This window comes from Nomascus leucogenys, chromosome 6, assembly GCF_006542625.1.
Source record: "Nomascus leucogenys isolate Asia chromosome 6, Asia_NLE_v1, whole genome shotgun sequence".
NCBI classification, from domain to species: Eukaryota; Metazoa; Chordata; class Mammalia; order Primates; family Hylobatidae; genus Nomascus; species Nomascus leucogenys.
This window is the reverse complement of record NC_044386.1, coordinates 58443954-58464989: the sequence shown is the minus strand read 5'-3', so window position 1 is coordinate 58464989 and position 21036 is coordinate 58443954. Positions and strand designations below refer to the sequence as shown.

Sequence of the window (21036 nt, the reverse complement as noted above, 5' to 3'; positions counted from 1 at the left end):
TGCTGGTGGGCACCTGTAGTTCCCAGCTACTCAGGAGGCTGAGGCAGGTGAATCGCTTGAATCCAGGAGGCAGAGGTTTCAGTGAGCCAAGATCACGCCACTGCACTCCAGCCTGGGCAACAAAAGCGAAACTCCGTCTCAAGAAAAAAGAAAAGTGCACTCTAGCCTGGGTGACAGAGCAAGACTCCATCCCAAAAAAAAAAAAAAAATAGAACTTTTATTTTCTCTTTTTTCAGATGGAGTTTCACTCTTGTTGCCCAGGCTGGAGTACAATGGCATGATCTCGGCTCACTGCAAACTCCACCGCCCGGGTTCAAGCGATTCTCCTGCCTCAGCCTCCTGAGTAGCTAGGATTACAAGCACCCACCACCACGCCTGGCCAATTTTTGTGTTTTTGGTAGAGATGGGGTTTCACCATGTTGGTCAGGCTTGTCTCGAAACTCCTGACCTCATGATCCGCCTGCCTCAGCCTCCCAAAGAGCTGGGATTACAGGCGTGAGCCATCACACCCAGCCTAGAAAAGTTCTTTATGTTTTAAATTAAAAACATAAAACAGTACATATGTATGATCCCATTTCTATTAAAAATGTGTACACATAAATAAATTATGCACAGAAAAAACCTGAACTGAAATTTACCAACTATTAACAGTAGTTATAGGGCTGGGCGTGGTGGCTCACGCCTTTAATCCCAGGACTTTAGGAGGCTGACACAGGCCGATCACTTGAGGTCACTAGTTTGAGACTAGCCTGGCCAACATAGCAAAACCCCATCTCTACTAAAAATACAAAAATTAGCTGGGCATGGTGGTGCATGCCTGTAGTCCCAGCTACTCGGGAGACTGAGTCAGGAGAATCACTTGAACCCGGGAGGCAGAGGTTGCAGCAGTGAGCCGAGATCGCGGCACAGCACTCCAGCCTGGGAAACAGAACCAGACCCCATCCCCCCACCAAAAAAAACAGTAGTTATTTCTATGTAGTATGGTTATTTTCTGGCAGATGGGGGAATTCCTCTTTTGTAAATTTACTACAGAAAACGTGTATTTTTACAATTAGAAGGAAAACTTTTTAAAAGTTAAAATATTTAACTCTCCCAAACATGGTCAAATGATTTTCAACAAGAGTCCCAAGATCACTCAATGGGGAAAGGAAAGTCTTTTCAACAAATGGTGTTGGGGAAACTGGATACCCACATGTAAAAGAAAAAAGATGGACTCCTACCTCATACCATATACAAAAACATACTCAAAATGAAGCAAGGAACTAAACCTAAGAGCTAAAATTATAAAATTATTAGAGGAAGGCTGGGCATGGTGGCTCACACCTGTGATCCCAGCACTTTGGGAGGCCGAGGCAGGTGGATCACCTGAGGTCAGGAGTTTGAGACCAGCCTGGCCAACATGGTGAAACCCCATCTCTACTAAAAATACAAAAAATTAGCCGGGCGTGGTGGTGCGTGCCTGTAATCCCAGCTACTCAGGAGGCTGAGGTAGGAGAATTACTTGAACCTGGGAGGCGGAAGTTGCAGTGAGCTGAGATCACACCATTGCACTCCAGCCTGGGTGACAGAGCAAGACTCTGTCTTGAAAAAAAAAAAATTATTAGAGGAAAACATAGGGGTAATGTATTCAGACATTGGATTTGACAATAATTTCTTGGATATAATACCAAAACAAAACAAAACAAAAAATAAATTTGGACTTCATCAAAATTAAAAACTTTTGGCCAGGAACAGTAGCATGTGCCTGTAGTCCCAGCTACTTGGGAGGCTGAGGTGGGAGGATCTCTTGAGCCCAGAAGCTCAAGTCCAGCTGGGCAAAATAGTGAGACCTCGTTTCTGGAAAAAAAAAAAAAAAGGAATTTAATTTAAAAAAATTTAAAACTTTTGTGCATCAAAGAATACTATCAACAGAGTGAAAAGACAACCCACAAAATGGGAAAATATTTACAAATAATATATCTGATAAGGGATTAACATCTAGAATACATAAAGAACTCCTAAAACTCAATCAACAACAAAATAACAACCTGGAAGAAATGAACAAAGGACTTGAATAGACACTTGTCCAGAGAAGATATACAAATGGTCAATAAACATGAAAAGATAGCCCCAACATCACTAATCATTAGGGAAATGCAAATCAAAACCACAATGAGGGCCAGGGGCGGTGGCTCACACTTGTAATCCCAGCACTTTGGGAGGCTGAGGCCGGCAGATCACCTGAGGTCAGGAGTTGGAGACCATCCTGGCCAACATGGTGACACCCCATCTCTACTAAAAATACAAAAATTAGCCAGGCATGGTGGAGCATGCCTGTAGTCCCAGCTACTAGGGAGGCTGAGGCAGGAGAACTGCCTGAACCCAGGAGGCAGAGGTTGCAGTGAGCCAAGATCGTGCCATTGCCCTCCAGCATGGGCAACAGAGTGAGACTCCATCTCCAAAAAAAAAACAACCACCGCCGGGGGTGGTGGCTCACACCTGTAATCCCAGCATTTCGGGAGGCCGAGGTGGGTGGATCACTTGAGGTCGGGAGTTTGAGACCAGCCTGACCAACATGGTGAAACCCCATCTATACTAAAAATACAAAATTAGCCGGGCGTGATGGCAGGTGCCTCTAATCCCAGCTACTTGGGAGGCTGAGGCAGGAGAATCTCATGAACCCAGGAGGTGGAGATTGCGGTGAGCCAAGACTGTGCCATTGCACTCCAGCCTGGGCAACAAGAGTGAAACTCCATTTTATATATATTAAAAAAAAAAAAAAATGAGACACCAGTTCACTTTCATTAATATGGCCATTATAAAAAATAAATACGGCAGGTGCTGGTGAGGACGTGAAAAAATCAGAGCCACTCTGCATTGCTGGTAGGAATATAATATGGGACAGTTACTATGAAAAACAGTGCGGCAGTTCCTCAAATAACCAAACAGGGCCAGGCGCAGTGGCTCAAGCCTGTAATCCTAGCACTTTGCAGGGCCGAGGTGGGAGAATTGCTTGAGCTCAGGAGTTTGAGACCAGCCTGGGCAACGTGACAAAACCCTGTCTCTACAAAAATATACAAAGATTAGCAAGGCGTGGTGCCATGCACCTGTAATCCCAGCTACTCGGGAGGCAGGAGAATCACTGGAACCCAGGAGGTGGATGTTGCAGAGAACGGAGATCGCGCCACTGCACTCCAGCCTGGGCAACAGAGTGGCACTCTGTTTCTCAAAAAAAAAAAAGAAAGAAAGAAAGGGAATTCTTTTTAATTTATTTTTTTATTTGAGACGGTCTCGCTCTGTTGCCCAGGCTCTGTCGCCCATGAGCCACCGTGCCCGGCTGGGAATACTTACCCATGCTAAAATGCAGATAAACCTTAAAGACATCACACTAAGTGAAATGATTCAGCACAAAGGGATGAATATTATATGATTCCACTTATAATAGGTATCTAAAGTAATCAAGTTCAGGGACAGAAAGTAGAATGATGGTTACCAAGGGCCACGGTGAGGGGGTATGGAAAATTAGTGTTTAATGGGTGTGGAGTTTCCATTTAGGAAGATGAAAAAGTCCTACAGATAGATGGTAATGATAGTTTCAGAACAATGGAAATGTACTTAAGGCCACTGAACTGTACACTTAAAAATGCTTAAAAAGAAAACCTTATGTATATTTTACCATAATAAAAAGAAAGTTTAAATTTTAAATAAGACTACTAGGCACTCCTCTGATGTAACTATAAAAGCCAAATAATTTTCACTATCTCACTCTAAATTACCAGTGGAAAAATCATGTGACAAATGGGTAGAGTCCTTCAGTACACTGAAATAAATCTAAGAATAGACTTGTCCCAATTAGGAACCGAACACTAGGAGAAAGACCAGGAACTCTATAAGACACCCAGGTTTGAGGCTGACTGCTTCTAAAAATGGCTCTCAATGACCCTCATCTCCTGCTATTGATCCTTTCCCTTAAGTGTGGGCTGTATCTAGTGACTTACCGCTAATGAACAGAATACAGCAAAAGTGATAGGATGTTACTTCCCAGATAGGTTATAAAAGACTGTGACATCTATCTTGCTCACATTCTCTCTCTCTGGCTCTTTCCACTTACTTGCTCTGATTAAGCGAGCTGCCATATCACCCTATAGAAAGGCCCACATAGCAAAGAATTGAGGCAGCTTCTGCTAGAATATTACATGATTCTGCTTATAATAGACCAATAGCTAGCAAGGAACTGAGGCTCTCAAACAAACTACAGGAATTGAATCCTGCCAACAACCATCAGAATGAGCTTGTAAATAGAACCCTCCCAAGCTGGGTCTTGTGATGGCTGCAGCATACCTTGATTGCAGCCTATGACTGACCCTGAAACAGAGTATCCACCCGAGTCATACCCAAAATCTTGACCCACAAACATCGTGAGATAATAAATGTTGTTGTTTTAAAACACTAAGTTTTGAATAATTTGTTATGCAGCAATAGATAACTATATACCAGGCTTCACTGGTAATGGGGTGATAGTTTCTCAAAGTTATGCAAGACCACAGGTTCCTTTTTTGTTCTAGATTATGGATTATACCTGAAAAATTAATAACTTAGCTACAGTACCAATATTGCCAAGAATTATTTTATATTTATTTTTTCAGTAAGACTTACAATAAAAAAAAATCTTGGTGCAAGAACACTAGATACTGCAAAACAGAAATTAAATAAATTCCTCCTTGGTAATATCCTTAATGACCTAACACAGGAAGTAAATCGCATGCTAATGAATTCGGACAAAGATGCTAACCCTGGAGGTGTTGCCAAACAGACCCAAAGAAGATCACAATATGGACAGAACATACTAAATGGAGACTCAATTTGTAAATGTAGAATAACATGTGGTGAAAAGTCATTTGAAAAAATTTGCTGGGTAGAAAAAGACTAAGAAAATAGCCAACAAATTAATAAGTAAACACTGACAATCCCCTAGATTATAAACTCCTTGAAGATGAAGACCCATATCATAATCATTATCCTCTGCCATAACCAAGTATTGAGCTTTGCAGTTTATCAATAGATATTTGGCAAAGTTAATTAAAGGGCTCAAAATGAGACAAGCAAACTGTATATAATTTTTTTTTTTTTTTTTTTTGATGCAGGGTCTTACTCTGTCGCCCAAGCTGTAGGGCAGTGGTGCAATCTCGGCTCACTGCAACCTCAGCCTTCTGGGCTCAAGTGATCCTCCCACCTCAGCTTCCCAAGTAGCTGGGACTACAGAAACACGCCACCATGCCCGGCTAATTTTTGTATTTTTTGTAGATACAGGATTTCATCATGTTGGCCAGGCTGGTCTTGAACTCCTGGACTCAAGTGCTATCCGCCCATCTTGGCCTCCTAAAGTGCTGGGATTACAGGCCTGTGCCACTGCACTTGGCCCTAAACTGTATGTAATTTAAGTCATATAGATTCACATATACAAATAGAGTAAAAAAGATAAAGTAGAACAAAATTAAGAACGATAAGAGGCACAAAGGGAAGTTTTTTGTTTTGTTTTGAGACAAGGCCTCAGTCTGTCACCCAAGCTGGAATACTGTGGCATGATCCCAGCTCATTGCAGCCTTGACCTCCTGGGCTCAGATGATCTTCCCGCCTCAGCCTCCCAGGTAGCTGGGACCACAGGCACACACCTAGCTAAATTTTTGGAGATACAGGTTTTGCCATATTGCCCAGGCTGGTCTCAAACTCCTGAATTCAACAGATCTTCCCAACTTGGCTTCCCAAAGTGCTGGGGTTACAGGCATGAGCCACCATGCCCAGCCAGGAAATATCTTTTAAACTGTATAGGAACTTCAAGAAACATAAGCCAGACCAAACAAGACTTAATGAAAAGAACTCCCTAAAAGAGTATTATCTGAGATATTAACATAACACTACAGTAAGTTTATTGTCTTCTAACTCCAGGAACTCCTCACAAAATAGAGATTAAGACCAGACTACTGTACCTAGATTCAAATTCTGGCTATTGGGCCCATTACTTAACTTCCCTGTACCTCAATTTCCTCATCTATGAAAAAAAAGGGTAATGACAATCACTAAGCATTAAAAGTGCTAAGATATATGTAAAGTGTTTATTCATCACAGTGCCTAGTACACTGACTGTGCTCAATAAAATTGGCCAGGCATGGTGGCTCACACCTGTAATCCCAGTACTTTGGGAGGCCAACGCAGGCCGATCACCTGAGGTCGGGAGTTTGAGACCAGCCTGACCAACATGGAGAAACCCTGTCTCTACTAAAAATATAAAATTAGCTGGGCGTGGTGGCACATGCCTGTAATCCCAGCTACTCGGGAGGCTGAGGCAGGAGAATCACTTGAACCTGGGAGGTGGAGGTTGTGGTGAGCCAAGATCATGCCATTGCACACCAGCCTAGGCAACAAGAGCAAAACTCTGTCTCAAAAAAAAAAAAAAGTAGTCATTACTTATGTAATTCTGCATGTTTCCTAAACAACAGAGGAGAAACAGTCACATTCACAGACATAATACTGTCCAAAACAGTTCCTGTACCACTTGAATATTAAAGAAAATTATCATATTTGCACGGAGGCCCAGAATTGAAACCTATTATACAAATACTACTTATCAAATTCATATAAAAATATTTTTGTCAGCAAAAGAAAATTACCGTACTAATATGATTACAAATTACAGCATTTGCATTGTTATAATTTTGCTTTTAAAGTTATTAGTAATAGAAAAACCCCTATCTTTCACCATACACAAAAATCAAATCAAAATGGATTAAAGACTTCTTGAATCTAAGACCTGAAACTATGAAACTACTAGAAGAAAACACTGGGGAAACACACCAGTACACTGGTCTGGGCAAAGATTTCTTGTGTAAAATTTCAAAAGCACAGGCGACCAAGGCAAAAATAGATAATTGGGATTATATCGAACTAAAAAGCTTCCGCACAGCAAAGGAAACAATCAACAAAGTAGACAACCCACAGAATGGGAGAAAACACTTGCAAACTATCCATCTGACAAGGAGTTAACCAGAATATATAAGAGTGCAAACAACTCAATAGCAAAAAAATTAAATAATCTGATTTTTAAATGGGCAAAAGATCTGAATGGACATTTCTCAAAAAAAAAAGACATATGGGCCAAGAGCAGTGGCTCATGCCTATAACCTCAGCATTCTGGGAGGCCAAAGCAGAAGGATCACTTGAGCCCAGGAGTTTGAGGCCAGCCTGGGCAACACAATGAGACCCTGTCTCATTAAAAGAAAATAAAAAGAAATACAAATGGCCAACAGATATATGAAAAAATGCTTAATATCACTAATCATCGGAGAAATGTAAATCAAAACCTCACAAAATAGAGATTAATGTGATATCATCTCACCCCAATTAAAATGGCTTATATGAAAAAGGCAGTAACAAATGCTGGCAAGGATACGGAGAAAGGGAAACCCTCATACACTGCTGGTAGGAATGGAAATTAGTACAGCCACTATGGAGGCGCTATGGAGGTTCCCAAAAAAAAAAACTAAAAATAGAACTTCCATATTATCCCGCAATTCCACTATTGGGTATATATCCAAAAGAAAGGAAATCAATATAGCAAAGAGATATCTGCACTCCCATGTTTATTGCAGCACTATTAACAACAGCCAAAATGGAATCAACCTAAGTGTCTATCCAGATGAATGGATAAAGAAAATGTGGTATACACTATGTGTATACACATTCAAAAGAATGAAATGCTGTTATTTGCAGTAACATGGATGGAACTGGAGGCCATTACATTAAGTGAAATAAGCCAAGTACAGAAAGACAAATGTTGTATGTTTTCACTCACATGCCAGAGCTAAAAAAGTAATCTCATGAAGATAGAGAGTAGATTGGTGGTTACCAGAGGCTGAAAAGGGGAGGGGGAGGGGGAAGAAAGGGGAAAAAAAGAATATAAATGTATTTATTGTTACTAAACTGTGCATATAAAATGGTAAAGATGGTAAATCTTATTTGCATGTTTTATCTCAATTAAAAAATTCTTTTGGCTGGGCATGGTGGCTCACAACTGTAAATTCAGCACTTTCAGAGGCCAAGGCAGATGGACCACTTGAGCCCAGGAGTATAAGACCAGCCGTGGCAACATGGCAAAACCCCATCTCTACAAAAAAAAAAATAATAAAAATTAATAATAATAATAATAATTAGCCTGGCATGGTGGCATGTGCCTGTGGTCCCACTTAGGAGGCTGAGGTGGGAAGACTGCTTGAGCCCAAGAGGCAGAAGTTGTGGTGAGCCAAGATCATGCCACTGCACTCCAGCCTAGATGACAAAGTGAGACCCTGTCTCAAAAAAACACAGCTTTTAAAATAAAGTTAATAGAATTAGTTGATCAAAAAGGGAATAAAAATAAACCAATGCCACCTACTATTTTTAGACTGGCAAAAGTACAGATTAGGACAGGCAAGGTGGCTCATACCTGTAATCCCAGAACTTTGGGAGGTCGAGGTGGGAAGACTGCCTGAGGCCAGGAGTTCAAGACCAGCCTAGGCAACATAAGATGCCGTCTGTAAAAATTTAAAAAATTAGTCAGGTGTGGTGGTGTGCATCTATAGTCCTAGCTATTCAGAAGGCTGAAGCCGGAGTATTGCTTGAGGCTAGGAGTTCAAAGTTGCAGTGAGCCATGATTGTGCCACTGCATTCCAGCCTGGGTAACAGAACAAGACCCTGTCTCAAAAAAAAAAAAAAGAAAGTATAGATTAGTTCTCAAATGTGTTTTAACTTGAAGCAAATTTTGAGTACTCATCCATATAAAGGAAGCATTATCATAGTTAATATCAAAGAAGTATTTAAATTAAAAAGTGAGGACTTTTGTACACCTCTAGTAGGAATATACTTTGTTGTTGCTTGCTAATCGTCCAGTGTACATGCCAAGGGAATGTACTTTGAAAATGCTATTGTACTGTATTATAAAGGAAAGCTGAAGATAATGCATACCTTGTGACTCAGCAACTCCTTTACTAGGTATACATTCTAGAAATACTTTTTCCCCATGCACACCAGCAAACAGGTACAAGAATGTTCATAGTCACACTGTCCATAAATGGTAAAAACTACAAACAACCCAAGTGTCCAGCAAGAGAAGAATGGATAAATTATAGTATATTTGTCCTGTATATATATTCACATAGCAGCTTCTTACTGCTGCTGTAACAAATATGACAAATTTAGTGGCAAAAACAACACAAATTTGTAATCTAATAGCTCTAGAGGTCAGAAGTCTGGACTTCCACTGGGCTAAAGCTGTAGGGAGAATTTATTTCCTTACCTTTTCTAGCTTCTAGAACCCACCTGAATTCTGTTTTGTTGTTGTTGCTTTGTTTTGTTTTGTTTTGTTTTTTAAGAGACAGGGTCTCACTATGTTCTCCAGGCTGGAGCGCAGTAGCTAGCTATTCACAGGCTCAATTATTACACACTACAGTCTCAAAGTCCTGCGCCTAAGCAATCCTCCTGCCTAGCCTTCCAAATAGCTGGGAATACAAGTGCACCACCAGGCCCAGCCTGCCTGAATTATTTGGTTTACAGCCTCCTCCCCCACCTTCAATATCAGTAGTATAGCATCTTCAAATCTCTCTCTGACTTTTGCTTCCATTGTCACATCTCCTTATCTCTCTCTGACAAAGTATATGCCTCCCTCTTATGAGCACCCCCTTGTGATTACATCGGACCCACTCAGATAATCAAGGAAAATCCTCCTCTCGCAAGAGCCTTAATTTAATCATATATGCAAAGTCTCTTCTGCCACATAAGTTAACATATTCATGTGCTGGGGATTACGACATGAACATTTTGGGGGGCCATTATTCCACTTACCGCAAAACTACACTAAAAAGAAAATGAAGAAAATATTGCTATACTGAACTACACGAATGAATCTCACAAACAACACTGAAAAAAATTAAGCAAGACAAAATAATATACACAATATGAGCCCTTTTACATAAAGTCCAAAAATAAGCAAAACTAAACTACGTTAAATGGAGATGCAAACATAGATAGTAAGTCTATAAAGAAAAGCAAAAATATTATTATCACAAATATCATAAGAATGGATACCTTTGGGGTAAAGAAAGCAGGTGAAAGCCAGGCAGCTTACACCTGTAGTAATCACAGCTACTAGGGAGGCTGAGGATCACTTGAGCCCAGAAGTTTGAGACCAGCCTAAACAACACAGGGAGATCCCATTTCAACAAAACAAAACAAAAAAGGCAGGTGAGATCAGGAACGAGATTCTGAGATGCTGGCAACGTTTTATTTATTGAACACTGGCTTTATAATTATTCCTTAAACTGCACATATATGTTTTATATACACCATGATTAATATATCTTATAAAAAGAACAGTAACAGATAATAGTTATATAAACCAGAAACAGAGAAAGCCAGACATAGAATAGATTAGGCAACAATAATCTAGCAGTGTGAGAGAGAGCAGAAGAGTGCCCCATCTACACACACACACACAAAAAAGCCAGCTAACCTGTGAGTTGAGCATGAAGCAGAAATATAGGTTGGAGTAAAGAAACAACCTTAGAAGCACGCACACAATTTACGTCCTCCTAATAGAGTACACATTTCTTGAGGTCAAGAGCATCTACTCATTCACTTCTACTCATCTAGCATCTAGCCTAATACCTACCATAGAACCTTTCACTAAATGAAATATCTTTCACCTCCCATACAGCTGAATGAAACTAAATAGTCCTCTGGCAAATAACTGGACAGTTGATTTGAAAATTTAACATATGCTCATTCAATAAATTGTCATGAATACAGGGAAGAGAAAAAAGAAGCATAATGCATAGCTTTGCCCTCAATGAGTTAACAATCAGGGGAAGAAAAGTTATTATTTCAAAAAATAATTATTTCCAAAATAATCTTTGAATGAGAATACATAATACAAAAACAGAAATTAACAGTAACTATCTGGGTTTAAAAGGTAAAAAAAATAGGGGCCTGGTGCGGTGGCTCATGCCTGTAATCCCAGCACTTTGGGAGGCCGAGGCAGGCAGATCACGAGGTCAGGAGTTCGAGATCAGCCTGGCCGACATGGTGAAACCCTGTCTCTACTAAAAATATAAAAATTAGCCAGGCATGGTGGCAGGTGCCTGTAATCCCAGCTACTCAGGAGGCTGAGACAGGAGAATCTCTTGAACCCAGGAGGCAGAGGATGCAGTGAGCTGACATTGCGCCATTGCACTCCAGCCTGGGCGACAGAGCGAGACTCCGTCTCAAAAAAAAAAAAAAAAAAAGGTAAAAAAATAGAAAAAGTTAACCTACATCAATTTGTAAGGGTGAAATGCATACAAAAAATCAAACAGGGAGGTTAATACTAGCTAGGATTGTCATACAAAGTTTCTTACAAGAGGTGGATATGATTCGTAGAAGACGTCTGGTCGATTGCAAAATAGCCACACATTTCTCCCATTCCCGTACATACATTCGTTTGCAATGTGTCCTTGAAACTTTGCAATGTGTCCTTGATACATATCCCATCAAGAGGTAGGATTGTGCTGGGCACTGTGGCACATGCCTATAATCCCAGCTACTAGAGAGGCTGAGGCAGGAAGATCGCTTGAGCCCAGTAGTTTAAATCCAGCCTGGGCAACATAGCAAGACCTGGTCTCTAACAAAAGAGGTAGATCATTCCTTTGGTTCCTTTCTCCTTCTCTGAAATTGGGGTTGGTCATGTGATTTGTTTTGGCCAATGGGACATTAGCAAACATGACTCAGAATCCTGAAAAGCACTTATACACTGGACTTGCCCTCTTTTGCTACTTTTGGAGCCCAGACTCATGAGAAGAAACTCAAGCTAGCCAACTGCCTCATATAAATGAGAACGAACAAGACCAAAACAAGTACTATTCAGCTGGGCCTAAACTGCCAACCCACAGAACAGTTAACGAATAATTATTGTTTTAGCCTCTAAATTTTGAGGTGCTTTGTTTCAAGGCAAAAGTTAACCAAGGAGGTATGCAAAGGCACAGAAGAGGAAATAAGCATAACATACAAGTGCATGGGAAAATAAATGATAAGATTAGTCTACATCAGGGGTGTCCAATCTTTTGGCTTCTCTGGGCTACAGTGGAAGAATTGTCTTAGACCACACATGAAATATACTAACACTAACGACAGCTGATGAGTTAAATACACACACACACACACAAACCCACACACACACTACAAAAGCTCATAATGTCTTAAGAAAGTTTACAAATTTGTGTTGGGCCACATTTAAAGCCATCCTGGGCTGTGTGCGGCCCATGGGCCGCAGGTTGGACAAGCTTGGTCTATGTGAAAAGGGTGCTTATTGGGAGAAAGAATACATAGGCCTGAAAGGTAAACTGAGTTCAAACTGCAAAAACCAGGCTAGGAAGAGGACGGACATCATTCTGTTTCAGTCAGCAAGGTGGCACAGGGTGGGCCTGAAGGCACCCCTTCAGGAGCTGGAGGATGATATAATGTAAGAGGAAAAAGAGTCCATTTAGAAGACTATTACTATCACTATTATCTCTCAGGCTAAAGTAATAAACTCCTACATTTAGGAGGGAAACTAGATAATTCACCAAATAGCACAGTTTTATAACTGTCATATAGTTTATATAAGATTCTACTCTTTGGCCAGGCTTGGTGGCTCACACATGTAATCCCAACACTTTGGAAGGCCCCAAGGTGGGTGGATCACCTGAGGTCAGGAGTTCAAGACCAGTCTGGCCAACATGATGAAACCTCGTCTCTACTAAAAATGCGAAAAAATTAGCTAGGCCTGGTGGCGGGCACCTGTAGTTCCAGCTACTCGGGAGGCTGAGGTAGGAGAATTGCTTCAACCTGGCAGGCGGAGGCTGCAGTGAGCCGAGATTGCGAGATCACACCACTGGACTCCAGCCTGGGTGACAAGCGCAAAACTCCATCTCAAAAAAAAAAAAAAGTATCTAAATTGTTACATTTTAAAATAAAACAAGATCATGTGTAGAAACAAGTTTACAAAGAGTACACACCAGCTACATTTTTCAAGGCATCTAATATACTAATAAGCAACAGAAATAAGGTGCAAGGATAGAAAAACTCAATGGGATTTTGTTTTTGTTTATGTTTTTCTTTTTATCCCATAGATCTTAGCAAGAGCTCCTCTGAAGAGTTAGTAAAAAGAAATGAAGATTTGTACAGAACCCCATTTGCTGATGGCAAAAGAAGAGAAGGTAAGTTTATTCACCACTCACACTTCAACTGTTCTTTATCAACTTTGAGGGGAGGTAAATTATACTTCGGGCAACCGGAAATCTCTCTGAGCGCAATAAATCTAAGTAAAATATCTATTAAAAGTAAAGAGAGGCTGGGAGCGGTGGCTCACGCCTGTAATCCCAGCCCTTTGGTAGGCCGAGGCGGGCGGATCACGAGGTCAGGAGATCGAGACCATCCTGGTTAACACAGTGAAACCCCGTCTCTACTAAAAATACAAAAATTAGCCAGGCGTGATGGTGGACACCTGTAGTCCCAGCTACTTGGGAGGCTGAGGCAGGAGAATGGCGTGAACCCGGGAGGTGGAGCTTGCAGTGAGCCAAGATTGCGCCACTGCACTCCAGCCTGGGCGACAGAGCGAGAATCCATCTCAAAAAAAAAAAGGAAAGAGAAGCTTTACAGGTCAGTATCGTTATGGTTACAATTACTGACAACAAAATAAAAGTGTAAACAACCTAGTTTTCCTCTCCCTGGCTACCATACTAGCAACACATAAACAAATTCTTCCCTTATAGGAAGTACAGTGTAACTTACATGACCAGACTGTTAAGGAAAACACTAAACATTCCTTGGGTAAACAAAATCATTCCTCGGGTAAAATCTACTATAACCAAATCAACCGAGCAAAGCATTATGTCTATGATCTTCCCACTAACACAAAGAAAAATCAATACAGAACCTTTTCTGTCCCTTCATTGCAATAACATTTTAAGTATATCAACTTCCTTTTTTTTTTTTTTTTTTTGAGATGGAGTCTTGCTCTGTCACCCAGGCTGGAGTGCAATGCTGCTGTCTCGACTCACTGCAACCTCCACCTCCCGGGTTCAAGCGATTCTCCTGCCTCAGCCTCCCGAGTAGCTGGGACTACAGGTGCGTGCCACCATACCCGGCTAATTTTTGTATTTTTTAGTAGAGACAGGGTTTCACCATATTGGCCAGGCTAGTCTCAAACTCCTGACCTTGTGATCTGCCCGCCTCAGCCTCCCAAAGTGCTAGGATTACAGGCATGAGCCACCACGCCTGGCCTTAACTTCCTTTTTCAAAAACAGCAAAACTGGCTAGCCACAGTATAATATAATATATCCTAATATACTATATCCTAATCACTTGTACATTTAATGAATCACCTATAAGCTGCTGGGCCCTAGCTACAGAGACACTATAACCATCTACTTGGAACACCTCTTTCTTGTAACCATGGCTTGTACTCTGGCTTCTGGTAACACAGTCCTAACTTCTCATGGTTCAAACAGAGTGTAAAAACATAACATAGGAACTCTGTCAGTATTCAAGTAATTGAGGCTTGGGAGAATCCAAAGTAGAAACCCATATTGGAGGGAGAGTGGGGACTCTTTAGGACAAAACTCTTCCAAGTGTTCTTGTGTTCTGAAAGAACTTGTCTAAAGCTGTTTCAGGGGTTGTGTGGACATTTAATTTCAAATAGCCTTTTAAATTTAAAAACATTTACTTTTTCATTATTTATTTAATTATTTAACTAATTATAGGGATAATATATCCACTAGCCTCTGAATCTGATGAAGTATGTAGAATGAACTGTGGCTGATGAAACAGAAACTTCTTCCCTGAACCCACCTCTTCACTGTTAGGTCTGTTAAATGCTCATGTCTGCATCTTCCCTTCATAATACTTGGAACATTTGTAATTCCTTCTTCTGCAAATGTCTGCTTCCACTATTTGTAAGCTCCAAAAGTGAGCAGATTATTTGTCTTGTTGGCTGTTAAATCTCCAACCCCTAGCACAGTAACATGGTAGATGCTAAGCAAGTATTTAATCAAGGAATGCGGCTACTGTTACACAGTAATCCCCCTTATCCATGGTTTCACTTTCTGCAGTTTCAGTTACCCATGGTCAACCACAGTCCAAAAATATTAAATGGAGAATTCCAGAAATAAACAATTCATAAGTTTTAAATTGTATATTGTTTTGAGTATGGTGATGAAATCTCAAGCTGTTCAGCTGTGTTGCACCTAGGACGTGAACCATCCCTTTGTCCAGCATGTATCCGCACTGTCTGTGCTGCCTTACTGCTTGTCACTTAGGAGCCATCTCGGTTGTTACATCACTGTCTCAGTACAGCAGTGCTTGTATTCAAGTAACTAACTCTTACTTAATAATAGCCCTAAAACACAAGACTAGTGATGCTGGCATATTACGATAACTGTTCTACTTTATTATTAGCTATTGTTGTTACTCCCTTACTATGCTTAATTTATAAACTTTATCATAGCTATGTATGTATAGGAAAAGCATAATTATCTATAGGGTAAGGTACTATCTGAGGTTTCAGGCATCCACTGGGGGTCTTGGAATGTATGCCCCTTAGATGGGGATGACTACAGTAGTTTAAAGTTTCACAGAGACCAAAGTAAGGTGTTAGCAATGGAAATAAAATGCAGAGGGCTAGGCATTGTGCCTCATGCCTATAATTCCCGCACTTTGGGAAGCTGAGGTGGGAGGATTGCTTGAATTCAGGAGTTCAAGATCAGCCTGGGCAACATAGTGGTAGCACATGCCCGTAGTCCCAGCTACCCAGGAGGCTAAGGGAGGAGGATTGCCTGATCCCAGGAGGTCAAGGCTGCAGTGAGCTATGATCATGGCACTCCAGCCTGGGCAACAGAGCAAGACCCTGTCTCCAAAAAAGGAAAGAAAGCAGAGGTTTTGTGTGAGTAAGATCAGGAGAAAATAGGGAGCAAAAAGAAAAAAGAAAAAACAAGAGAGAGAGAGAGAATGTGTGTTTTGATCCTGTATGACTAAATGATAATGCCTTTATTTGTACAATTAAGGAAGTTAAAAAGAGAACTGACTATTATCTTGGATATGTTGAATTTTTTAAGTGCTAGGGAAGTCCAGCAGAAATGAAGTCCTAATCTAGTTTATTATCTACCATATAATTTAGCCTCCAGATGATTTTTCTTAAATCAAATTTCCATGAGAGGCAAGGCTCACATTTTTTTCTTTGGTTATTCATTTTTTCCTATTTTCCTCCCCTCATCTTTGCCTTATTGGTCATTGAAAAATGTTTTTTGTTTTTGTTTTTGAGACAGAGTCTCAATCCGTCACCCAGGCTGGAGTGCAGTGGCACAATCTCAGCTCACTGCAACCGCCGCCTCCCAGGTTCAAGCAATTCTCCTGCCTCAGCCTCCCGAGTAGCTGAGATTACAGGTGCATGCCACCACACCCTGCTAATTTTTCTATTTTTAGTTTAGATATTTTTGAAACTGAAGCACTTGGAGGATTAAGAAATTTAAAAAGACTTTACAAACTTCATCTATAATATATAACATGTGGAAAATTAAATGTTGGAAAAATATGAACAAAATACAGTCTTTCAATGATCATATGGCTAGAAAAAGATGAGGGAAACTGCAACTTCATTTTTTTTAAGGCAACTACTTTGAAACTGCAGAAATAAAAAGACAAATATAAAAATATTAATTATAAAAGCATTTTGGTAAAAACAAATATAATGGCAAATATGTTTTCTAATTCAAACATTTTAAAATGTTGATTCTTGTTTTCAATAAAGATGTTAATTCTCTGTTTAAAAAAATAACGATTCTGAAAACACGGTTAAGTCTCAATAGCTTACCAAAGGAAGCTAAGAAGCTACTTACTAACTTCCACTCTTTAGGAGGCACTATTACATCCCAGATTCTTTTCGAAGGACACTTAAGTTTTTTACATTGGGAAGCTTTACCCTAACTGAAGTGAAAGCAAATTCCTATATACAATAAAAAACAGCTATAAACACTCCAAAACACCAAGGATTATATAGACGAAGGTTAAAAAAAAAATCACAGGAAAAAAAATCCAAAATGTTCACAAAAGTTTGTAAGTACTATATGTTCACTTAAGCATCAAGAATAAAGTCGCGTGACATTAATGAAAATATACTAAGAAGTCTATTTAAAAATAACCTACTGAAAAGATGAAACTATCTAGCAAAACTGACATTCATATTATGTTATAATATAATTTCAATCTGTATTATAAACCTATCATCAAGGATCACCAGACTTTAATGAGGCAGTTTTGAGTAGTAATACGTGTTGTCCTTATGCTCAAAATTTAGTTCTAAAAAACTGAAGTTTTTCATATGAACTTAAAGGCTCTTTCACCAAATATAGACATATGATATTTAACTTGAAAGCTTTCCGTATTTTCAGCATAAAAGGTTCTATCCACTGAAGCCTGGGGAAAAAACTTCCACTACCACACATTGTTTACAATATGCTGGATGACCAAAAAAAAAAAAAAAGACTAGGAAATAAAACTGAATAAAATGTATTTAATTTCAAAAATCCATAAATATTGAAGGTATATTGCAATATTACTAATCAAACAGAAATAGCTCCAGCTACATTTTGAGTGTCTCTCAGAAACCTCAATAAGAGCAAAAAATGAATACATGACTAGAGTAATTTTGAGTAGCATACCCTCAAATTGAAAACACTGTTTGCTATATATTTATAAAAGAATATTTCCTATAGGATTTTTTTTAAGTGCAGAAAGAAGTAAGCTATAGCTATATTTTCCATAATTCTCAAAGACTTTTTATTTTACTGATCAACAGAGTCCTTACTAGATCAATAATGATCATAAACACTTTCCCTTGTCATAGATTTGTATTTATTTATTTATTTATTTATTTATTTATTTTAAGAGATGGGGTCTTGCTCTGTCACCCAGGCTGGAGTGCAGTGGAGCGATTACAGATCACAGCAGCCTCAACCTCCGATCCTCCCCCTCAGTCTCCCTAGTAGCTGGAACCACAGGTGTGAGCCACCATGCCCGGCTAAATTTCTGTTTTTTGTAGAGACAGGATCTCCCTATGTTACCTAGGCTGGTCTCAAACTCCTGGGCTCAAGCAATCCTCCTGCCTTGGCCTCCCGAAGTGCCGGGATTACAGGCATGAGTTATTTTTTTTTAAAGCAGCAAACATTTATTATCTCACACAGTTTCTCAGGATTCGAATCTGAAAGTGTCTTAGGTAGGTGGTTCTGGCTCAGAGTCTCTCATGAGTTGCAATCAAGCAGTCATCTGGATATATGTTACTTTTTAAAGTTATAAAGCATATAAAAAGTTGGCTGCCCCCACCAAAGTGAAATTTAAATTCCATGATCACAGCTAACTCGTATCTGTAATATTCATTTACTTTGAAAAACCAATAACTTATCGTTGCCATATTTTTAGTGCACTTTTTAGAAGTAAAATACCCTCAAAAATGGTCTAAATTATGCAAACTTCCCTTCTAGTATTACATTTAAAGATATTTGAAGCCCCACATAATTGAGTTCAATTTGCTAAAGCAAATGAGGTCTAACCTCTCGAAGATTTCCTGAAGTATTAAAATAATCAACACTCAAAATCAAAAGAAGATACAACAATCTAAAGTCATATATAATGCAATAGAGAATTTACTAAATTATGTATTAACCATAGTACAAGATAATGAGCAAGATATATTATTCTCAGTCAGCCCCCTACCAATGTACAAATTTGCATCAACTTGATATTATATATTAAATTAATGAAGCTATGGACTTTAATTTCTTCTGTGTCTAAAACTGGAAGAGGGAAAAAAGCATTTCCTAAGATTCTATCATAAAAGAAAAATGTTAGGAGAAACTTTCCTTTAAAACCATGCTTCATATGTCCCCTTCGGTGTCTTCATAAAATGTTATCATACAGGAAAACGTAAGCTTCTAAATCAAAGATTTCCTTCAATGTTTTCAATTTGCATAGATCACAATATAACACACACTTATTATTTGAAACATTTTTGACTTCAGACAAATGCCTCAAGATTAATCATATGAAGCTGTATTTGTCATTACTGCTTCTTTATTTAAAAAAAAAGGAAAGCAAGCAAGCAAGCAATATATAGCATTCAATTCCCTTGATAAGTTAAAATCATGTCCCCCTTCTACCCCCAAATGAACGTTATTCTATTCCATTTAGCCAAAGGTACACAGCCAACACATCTTCGTGGTATACTGTGGCAAATCAGGGTTTAGATATCAATGCAACTGTTATCAATGGTTCAGAACCAAACATTGTTAACAAAACACTTTTTAGTGCACACACTGAGTGGATCCTCCCTCTGCGTGTATGTGTGTCTACATGTGCCCATTCATAACATGACCCTCCTACACACACAGAAACTCAATTTCTACTGAATAACAAAACATCTTCACATTATTAAAAGTGTATAATAAAACTGTCCTCTTTAATGTTCAAAGAAAGAACAATTTCTAAAGCGATGAGAGAGAAGAGTTAATACCAGGATTGCTGCTACCCATCAACTTCAATTCAAAGTACAACTCAATGTCATTTTTACCTCTACTGTAGCCTCGATGGAAACAAAATTACCTGCGCTGTAGAATAAAGTATCCTGGCATCCCAATGGATTATTTACTTCTCCGATTTGACAGAACATATACGTGAGTCTTTTGTCCCTCCCACAGCATCCCAGGGTGTCAACATCATCTCTGCCACAGCAAATGACGAGCAAATCCCTCAGATCATTACTTCAGCACCCTAAGTACAAGAAAGTCGCGGCCTTCACTGTCGTTACAACACGGCAAACAGATTCAGTAGTCCCATGTTCCTTTCCATTATAGTTGGGGACGCGGGGTGGGAAATAAGCGCTCAGATTTCCTAGGAATCCTTCGTGTTCGGTGCTGGTACCAGAAGTGGCATGAGTACAAGTGATATGTGGGTCACCCACAGAGAGAGACGCAGAACGAAGCTTCGCGACCCTCCAAGTTCAGTGAAGACACCCAAAGCCTGGGGCAAAACGGGGCGGCAGCCCTCGGGGAAATGGGGCAGAACCAAAACGATCTCCGAGATGGAGAGTGACGGGGTCTGGCACGAGCCCGGGGCTTGCAGCGACCTGAGAGTCCCCGGTACCCCTCCCCTTCTCAGCAGGCTCGGTCACTCGGCGAGGGGTGCGGCCGGAGGAGGGGGTCGGGACTGGGGGAGGGCGGCGCCCTGGGGGGTCGGGGGGTGTGTCCTACCTGGGCCGTGGCGGACGCAGGGGTTTCTGGAGGAGGGCTCTGGTCCAGCTCAGGACCGGGACCGGCGGGGGTTAACCCTCAGCAGGCGGGACCGCCACTGCCTGCCCATCCCCCACCGCCGACTGCGGCGGGACCCGAGCGCGGCTTCCAGGGCTGGCCGGCTGGGTAGTCCCCTGGGGTACCGTCTGCGTTTACTGGCGGCGGCGGCGGCTGCTGCTGTTACTGCTGCTGCCGGCTCCCCCAAGCCGCTGCTCTTGTGCCAGCACCTGCTCCCCCTCCTGCCGCCGCCGCCGCCTCGTCCCCACCGCTCCCATCGCCGCTGCGGCGACTACTGCAGCGCCCGCTGACCCGACCCGACGTTATTCTCCCCCCCTCGTAACCCGACACAGCCTAGCCCACCTGCCCTGCCAGCGGGCACGCCCTCCTCTCCGCTACAGGTGCTGATTGGAGAGTGCGTTCCGAACTCACAGCGTCGGTTAGCTAGTCCCATTGCCTATCACGAAGGGGGCGGAGAGTCGGGCAGAAACCGTCTCCGCCCCCCACCGGAGAATTGCCGCTATCTTCAGGTTTGCCTGAGAGGGCGAGTTACCGGGAAAGGAGCATCACAATGGCAGCGCGCATGCGCATAGGAATTCTGGGCCTCGTAGTTCCAGCCATAGCCGCAACTCCCCGCCTGTCCCGAGGAGAGAAGTAGGGCTTCTGAGACAAGTAGTTTGAG

At 40.9% G+C, this 21036-nt stretch overlaps 1 protein-coding gene across 2 annotated transcripts in view; it reads right to left on the bottom strand.

Annotated features, from left to right (window-relative positions):
- Window positions 1-20715, bottom strand: part of TTBK2 (tau tubulin kinase 2) — a 182220-nt gene extending 161505 nt beyond the window's left edge. Inside the window, exon 1 of one of the 2 annotated variants that reach the window (XM_003266784.4) lies at window positions 20319-20715. Coding sequence is in view for 1 of the 2 variants with exons in the window: in XM_030814219.1 (XP_030670079.1) it covers window positions 19672-19700 (29 nt within the window). In the remaining variant the exon portion in view is untranslated. Of the gene's footprint in view, window positions 1-19671; window positions 20110-20318 lie in introns of those variants that run through there. The other variant, XM_030814219.1, reaches the window with a different exon arrangement.
- Between the last annotated feature and the right edge of the window lie 321 nt (window positions 20716-21036).